Source organism: Perissodus microlepis, chromosome 14 (assembly GCF_051167445.1).
Source record: "Perissodus microlepis isolate ML-2025 ecotype Zambia chromosome 14, ASM5116744v1, whole genome shotgun sequence".
In the NCBI taxonomy this organism is placed as follows: domain Eukaryota; kingdom Metazoa; phylum Chordata; class Actinopteri; order Cichliformes; family Cichlidae; genus Perissodus; species Perissodus microlepis.
The window spans coordinates 3,695,947-3,703,878 of record NC_140474.1 but is presented as its reverse complement, the minus strand read 5'-3'; the positions used below and the strand labels follow the sequence as shown (position 1 = coordinate 3,703,878).

General features: G+C 42.2%; 1 protein-coding gene across 2 annotated transcripts; it reads right to left on the bottom strand.

Moving 5' to 3' along the window:
* Positions 1-418: 418 nt before the first annotated feature.
* eif3k (eukaryotic translation initiation factor 3, subunit K) lies at positions 419-5,725 on the bottom strand. Of its 2 annotated transcripts, none has more exons than XM_084951496.1 (8): positions 5,535-5,725; positions 3,839-3,937; positions 3,305-3,425; positions 2,445-2,522; positions 1,611-1,677; positions 1,340-1,417; positions 969-1,094; positions 419-565 (listed from the first exon to the last, which is right to left on the bottom strand). In XM_084951496.1, exons 1-8 carry the CDS (start codon positions 5,594-5,596, stop codon positions 534-536), a joined length of 663 nt encoding a protein of 220 aa, XP_084807622.1. In that variant the 5' UTR covers positions 5,597-5,725; the 3' UTR covers positions 419-533. The 2 variants fall into 2 exon arrangements, with proteins under 2 accessions (XP_084807622.1, XP_084807623.1); XM_084951497.1 differs by having other exon boundaries at positions 2,445-2,519.
* Between the last annotated feature and the right edge of the window lie 2,207 nt (positions 5,726-7,932).

The following is a 7,932-nucleotide window of genomic DNA, read 5'->3' as shown; positions in this document are numbered from 1 at the left end:
GCTTTATAACGGGAACTTTACAAACCAACAGGTGACTCTGACATATTTTACAGACGGTAACATTATCAGTGGTCCTTGATGCACTCTAACTTTAGACTAACAAACCACTGCAAACATATTTTATCTTGTTTTAATCATAAAATCTAAAACATTTCTCACCCATGAATTTGAGATTTTAGTAGTGATGAGGAAACCTCTGTGTAGAACACAAAGCTGCTGAGCAGGTGAACAATAAGTACCCAACTTCCTCTTACACCATCACACACTCAACACGCAGCAAACCTAAAATTACAACACCTTCACCACAGGATGACTAAGTAGCAGCTTTAAGACTCCTTAAGGCTCTCAGCCAACGCCCTGATACCGTTTAGGAGAACAGATCAAAAATCAATCAATCAAGAAGCAAACACAGACAGGCTGGAAATGATAAATTACTTTTATTGAGAAAACTTGTGATTATGAAAACTAATGACCTGTCTGACTCCATAACTGCTGCGTGTGGTTGTTTGTGTGTGTGTATTTATGCGTTTCCATCACTGAGATGTGGCCATGATGCTGGATACACCTGTAAAAGGAAAACAAAGGGAGAGCGGGGAAAAGAGAAGGAAATGAGGTATGAATATGAAATCTCTGACTTCACTTCCAGTCACAGCGAAACAAATATAACACAAAAGACCTGCAAGGACCCGGGTTTGTCGGGCCCACGAGGGGGTGGTGGGGTGCATTGTCTTACAGTAATGAGTCTTACTTAACAGAATAAACAAATGGATTTTATGCTGATACAAATAAGATCCCTCTTTAAAAAAAAAATTTTTTTTTTAATTACAACCCCGGCGATTTCGCTTTTGTAAAACAACACAAGTAGTTAGAACAATGTGGCGTTCGAGTGGTTTGACTCTCGGTGTTTTTTTTTTTTTAATGATTAGCTGTGACTTTTCAGCACTAATATGCGCAGCGGCAACACTCACTCTCAAAGTCGATCTTCTCCACGATGTTCTTGGGCTTGACGCTCTCCTCCTGGTTGTAGATGAAGATTTGTCCATCCTCGTTCTCCGTCCAGCCGTACTTGTTCATCCACACCTTCACCTGCGTGTCTGCACACACAGAAAACAGAGGTTCACACAGATTTACCACCAACATGGAGTCCAATCGTCCGCTTTACTTTAAAGACGGCCGATTTATATTGAGCTGTGCCCATTAGAAGCTTCTGTAGCTGCTGATTTAACAGATGCGCGTCGTTACGTGTCACACAGTCAAAACAACTTATAGTCTTTAAATATCAAAGGTTGACTGCACTGAGCCGTCTGCCAGGTTTTTACACGTGTGTCAAAGGTCTTACCCAGCGGGTCTCCGAGCATCTCGGCCAGTAAGCGGCGATCGATGGTCTGGTAGGTGATGCCCACAACATGGCAGATAACTAAACAGAAAACATTCGAGTTTTTAATCATGTTCAAACAGTTTCATGTGGTTTATTCTCAGAATTTGCATCACTGCACTGTGTGGGCTTGTCTGTCCTGGAAATTTTCCACAGGTTGTTCAATTAAACCACCTGTTTGTGTTCAGTGCAGTGGCATGCTGCCCAACGTGCTGAGTCAGAGGACGATACTCACACTTGCGCACAGAGTCCTCAAAACCAGTAATGCCATCGATGAGCTCTCTGTTCTCCTCTAGACTCGTCTGTCCAGGACGGGACGGGACAGAGAGGAGAGGAAACAAACATCAGCACGAGAAAACCAGAAAAATCACAACACAGAAATCAGGAATGTCCTGAAAGGCAATTAGGATTAAAATGATAATAAAAATTGTTTTAAATGTGCTTCAAAAGCATTTCGACAAATAGAAGCAGAATACTTCATTCAAAGAGCAAGTTGGGCGTTGGGCCCAAAACAAACTATTTAAGAAAGATTAGGACACAATTCATTCATTCAGTTCACACTAAAACGAAAGGAACAGCAGCAGGCGAGGTTTGAGGGAAAGATGAGCACCGATGACTCCGGCAGGTCGGAGTTCCGTTTTGGTGATTAATGTCAACTTTAAGTAGAAGCAGGAGGACGGGACACAATTTTTGATGTGTGTCCACATTTTTCATTCCATTTTTTTTTTTAAATGCTAACATTGAGAGCTTGTTTCTATGGTCAACCAATCAACGCACGCTAGCGTCTGGACCAACCACTTTGACTTGCCCTTTGAACTCTGCTGCTCCTGCTGGGAAAGGAGAAGCTAAAAAAAAAGAAAAAAAGAAAAGAAAAAAAGCAGAAAACAGCCTAAAAGCTGAATTCTACGAGCTACTTTGTTGCTTGAGAAAAAAGGCCACACTAATAGTTTCTGGAAATCATGTGTCCTCAGCACAGCCCTTCAGCTGATGGCCCTGTTGAGGTTTTATTGTGTTTCTCTTACATGGATGCAGAGATTTATGTGCATGTGGTTTAGTGTGAGTTTCGTACCCAGAAGCTCTGGAAGTGGCACGTCTCCAGCAGGTTCCCCAGATAGAGGATCTGTCTGATGGGCCGCTCCTCCTGCTGCGACACAGTAGTCAAGGAAATGCCCCCCTTGACCCCAACACAGAGCCAAGCTCTGCCACCAGCACCACCCTGATCTGTTTATACACAGCCCTGCACAAAGATTCTCTAACACCACCAATACAGCCTTAATCAGAGAATTTCTCATATAAGCAAGAACTGCCACTCGATAGACTTCCTGTTCCAAAGGGAGCGCTCTCGAGGTACTCCACCATGAACAGGGCCCCATGGAGCTGAATACTGTGTGTGTGTGTGTGTGTGTGTGTTTGGGGGGGTTTGCATCCTAAAATAAATAATAACTCATAGTGCTTTTAATCTTTTTGGCACAGATTTTTTTTCTTCCAGTAATTTATAACAACAAACATTTAACACCTACAGAAAATTCTGATTTCACATTGTTAATGACCTGCATGGACGTGGAATTCAGACAACATATCAATACTATTTCAACTTTGTCTAGAATGGGGGAAATAATTATTTTAGCTGATTAGCTCAATTCACTGAGGATTACATTGGGTATAACAAGAGGTGGACCTCCATTAGGCACAATGGAGACATTTCTACTGCAGCAGTGTAAAAGGATTAATATTCATACTCAGCAAAAAAAAAAAAAAAAAAAAAGATGTCTGTCCAAAGTGGGACAGAAGTATGAACTTCTAATCAACTTCTTAAAGTTTCCATAACTCCTATCAGCACACACACACACACACACACACACACACAGAACCTGTCACATATAAATCTCCCAGAATGCAACGCTCAGAGAGAAAGCGCCAAAAGGATACGTGTGTCTGGTCGATCATGCACTTGCAGAGTGTGAAGTCAGTGTGTGGCAGGTTGGTCAGCGCCTTCAGCAGAATCTGTGAGGTCACTTGAGTCTGGAAGTATGCTGGATTAAACTGGTACCTGCACAGATGTCAAGATTAGAGTCATCACCACTCAAACATCAAGGTATCCAACAGGTAAATCAAATAAAGACCATTCTGGTATATTCCTAAGAGCTGCCTCTGTCTCCAAATTATTTAGAATCGGTAATATTTTTAGCAGTGTGTAAAAGTCGCTTTCTTTCCCTACCGAAGGCAAGTCTGCTGCTTCCTGGAGCCGACATCCAGCAGTAGAGGCAGGCTGGCAGAGACTGAGCTGCCTTTGTTTTATGATCAGAATCACGCCATAGTCAGAGCTTGACTCCCCTATTGGATAAAACTTCCTCCACCTATTTTCTTTTCTATCATTAAATTTTTTCCCTTTATTTATATTAAAAAAAAAAAACAGTGTCTTAAAGTTGAATAGCTGCTGTTTGGGTAACTTATGTAACTTACAGCTTGAGCACAGCAAGGTTTGCTTCCAGGTCGTAGGCATTTTCTCTCGCTTGCGTCTCCACGTAGCGCTCCAGCGTTGCAAGGTTTTCTGGGTTGTACCTGTGAGGGGAGATGAGATTATTATCCATAAATAAAAGCAAATGTTTCAGTGCTTTTTTTTTTTTTCATTTATGTGCTTATAAGCTTAAAATATGTTTGTCGAGAGTTGCACTACATCTTCAGGATAACCCTGATTCTACATTGGGTTCCCATCCTGTGGAAGAGGTCATGCCATCCTAGTGGCCCTGATATTGTCTATTATGAATACTCTGGAGATATTAATCCTAGACCAGCCCCGGCACTGATGGATCCCTCTGCAGTTTATCTACCAGCCCAGACGAGGACGCCAGTCTCTACCTGCTCAACCAGGTCTACAAAGCTAGCGAGCATTGTGAGAGTTTTTGTGTATTGTTTTTTTTAACCTTTTCAGTGCCTTCAAAACCATCAAACCAACCGTACTTGATATCAAACTAACTGGGCTCAGCTGCATACTTCCCTGGACAGTTGAAACCACAGAGTGTGTGTCTGCAGCACTGTATGCCAGACAGCGTGGCTAGTGATATTCAGACACTACTGGACAAATATTCGCAGGTCCTCCGTTCAAACTGGAAAGCAACAGCAGCACATTTAGCAAATGATAATCCAGCACAGAACACCATGAGAAATCCTTCCCACCTGTGGCCAACAAACTTTACAACTCCTCCTTATGACATCTGGGCTTTCTTAAATCGCCATATCTTATTTGCACCTTACTTTTTCCCTTGTTTTTTTAAATGTAGCGTTTACAATTTCCTGTCTTTCACGTTTATATCTTAACTGAGCCTCTATAACAGGGGTCCCCAATCCCAGTCCACGGGGGCCGGTGTCCCTGCAGGTTTTAGATGTGTCCTTGATCCATCACAGCTGATTTAAATGGATAAATGACCTCCTCAACATGTCTTGAAGTTCTCCAGAGGCCTGGTAATTAACTAATCATGTGATTCCGGTGTGTTGACCCGGGGTGAGATCTAAAACCTGCAGGGACACCGGCCCCCGTGGACTGGGATTGGGGACCCCTGCTGTATAACAAAGCAATTTTCTTGGGTTAGTAAGGTATTATGATTACAAATTAGTGATCATTTCAAATCAGAGACGGTCGAAAGGTCCACCAGTTGAGCCTCAGGTGACAACAGCTGCGTAAATGGTTAATTTTCTGTGTGAAAGCAGAAAATGAACCCTGGGCTGATGAAAACAATCCTATTCATGCAGTAAATGACTTCCTTTGTGTGAAATATCTTTGATCACCGCTTTTAACCTGAATGAACCGTTAATGTCCATCTAATGAAAATCAGTAAACAACAATAGACCACAGAAGCCAGGGTTTCTCACTTTATGACCAATACAAATTGTCTACAGTTCAATGGAGCAAACCCGGCTAATGCTAGCAGCTGTATAAATCCAACACGAACATTAAACATTTTATCCAATATTTGTTAACTCTGACTTATTATTTCATTAATACAATGTTGGTGTAATTAACCAACAATAAAACTCGTTTAATGAGGCATCAAGCTTCCCTGTATGGGCTAGCCACCACTTACTCACTGCACCAAACGTTAGCTTGCGATATTAGCAACCAGGCTAAGCTGTTAGCTCGGTCCGCTGTTGTTCTTTGTACCTGTCGATTCCTCTGAGAAGCTTCCCCACGTTCGCCCTCATCTGCTCGAAAGACGACGCCATTTGGTCCAAACTTTGACTTGATTTTTTTAATCTAAAAACCCGAATTAACGCCGCACGTGGGCCGCAAAGTGAAAAGGCACCGGGGCGGAGGGAGAAAAAGGTCGGACCGGAAGTGTTGATGGACCGGTACGCTAACCGTAATGCCGGAGCAAAGCCCTGTGGAAAGTCGTTCCGTGAACTTTGTCCGTCATAATTTCCATAAACGTTTCAAAAACATATGTTTAGTTCGATCGTTGTTTTAGCAAAGTAAAGCTAGTATCGGCACTCAGCAGGCACCTCATCCAGGCGTTTTAAACATTATCTAAATAAATAAATAACACATTAAAAAAATAATTACATCAATAAAAAACTTCAGTGATCGCCAAACAACAGAAAAAGACCTTTCCTGTTTGAAACTGAAACTACTACATGAACTGCGTGGTTCTTCTACTTTCGACTTTAATTTTCCGCATGTACTTTTACATAACAAGTACAGTTAGGAAACTTACTGCTCTCTACAGGGTCCGCTGCAGCAGATCTGCTGCCTTTTTAGGATCCTTCCTCTTTTCCTCTTGCCTGGCAGCTCCATCTTCAACATCTTTTGTCCAGTATATCCATTCTTCCTTCCCTACACAAGTCTAAATCTTCTCAGCCTTGCCTCGCTCAGAATCAGAATACTTTATTAATCCCTAAAGAAATTATGTGGTTACAGAACTTCATCTGCTCTGCACTACCCAAATCACTGGACCAGTTTGCATACCACCACAACAGGTCCACTGATGACGCCGTAGCCCTGACACTAAGTACTGCCCTCTTGCACCTGGAGAGGAGAGACAAATTTGTGAGAATGCTGTTTGTAGATTACAGCTCCGCATTCAATACCATTCTTTCCTCAATGGAAACTGCAGGATCTAGGACTGAGCAGCTCTCTCTGCAGCTGGATCCTTAACTTCCTGTCTTACAGACACCAAGTAGTCAGACTTGGCAGCATTACCTCATCACCTGTCATAATGAACACTGGTGCTCCACTGGGGTGTGTACTGAGCCCTCTCCTGTACTCACTCTACACCTACAACTGCACGGCCACTAGCAACTCCAACGTCATTGCAAAGTAATTGAAAGGTGAGCCCCAGCATCCTCAAAACCTTCTACTGTTGTACCATTGAGAGCATCCTCACTAGATGCATCACTTCTTGATATGGCAACAGCACTACCTACAACCTCAAAGCTCTCCATAGAGTGGTGCGGTGTCCTGAAAGGATAATTGGAGGTGAGCTTCCCTCCCTCTAGGACATCTACAAGAAGCAGTGCCTGACCAAAGCAGGGAGGATCATCAAGGACTCCAGTCACTCCAGCCATAAACTGTTCAAACTACTTCCATCAGGCAGGAGGTTCTGCAGTATCCGGTCATGAACTGGCAGACTGAGAGACAGCTTTTTCCATCAGGCCACCAGACTGCTGAACACTGACCACTAACACTTCATAGACACTTCACTTTCACTTATCGAAACTTTGACACTTATGAACTCCATATTGCAAAATATTCATCTGCTGACTTCTGCATATGTTATACAGATGTATATACACGCATACACGTGTATACATATGTATGTATATATATTTGGTATGAATATTTAGTAATGTGCACACATTCTCATATTTGTACATATATTTATGCTTATGTTTCTCATATTTATTATTCGTAGATTTTGTTTTTTATATTTCCTGGATTGTGCACACCACTGTTGCTTGTGAAGCTGCACACAAGAATTTCACTCACATGTGCTGAACCAGTGTACCAGCACATGTGATGTGACAATAAAATTGATTTGATACATCCACCCACCCACTCCACCCTGTCTGCACTCTCTTCACTGTCTGTTGCCCAGGTATTTAGACAGTCCCTGCTCCTTGCATCTTCACCTTCCCACCCGCCTCCCTCACATTCAAACACATGTAATCTGTCTTTCTTCTACTGATTTCCATTCCTCTTTATGTCCAGAGCATACTTCCACATCTTCAGACTGTCTTTCACTTGCTCCCTACTCTCATTACAGACTTTAGCCAGAATTCCACCACTTTAAAATTCAGCACGTGTTGCTTGTTAGAACACCTTTAGTGATTTTTAACATCTTTGAACTAATTTCACCTAAACAGTCTGATGCTACCATATTCATGCTCTGTGTCAGCTGAATACACGACTTTATCTGGGTGTTTTGGGCCTGAATAAAATATCTTAATTCAAGGCGGGGAGCAGGAGTGTTATGGCTAATGAAACAAAGCTTTTAGGTCAACTCTTTTTTAGGTCAACTCTTTTGGATAAAAATCGTCCAGGTTTCTTTAAATAAATTTTCTCT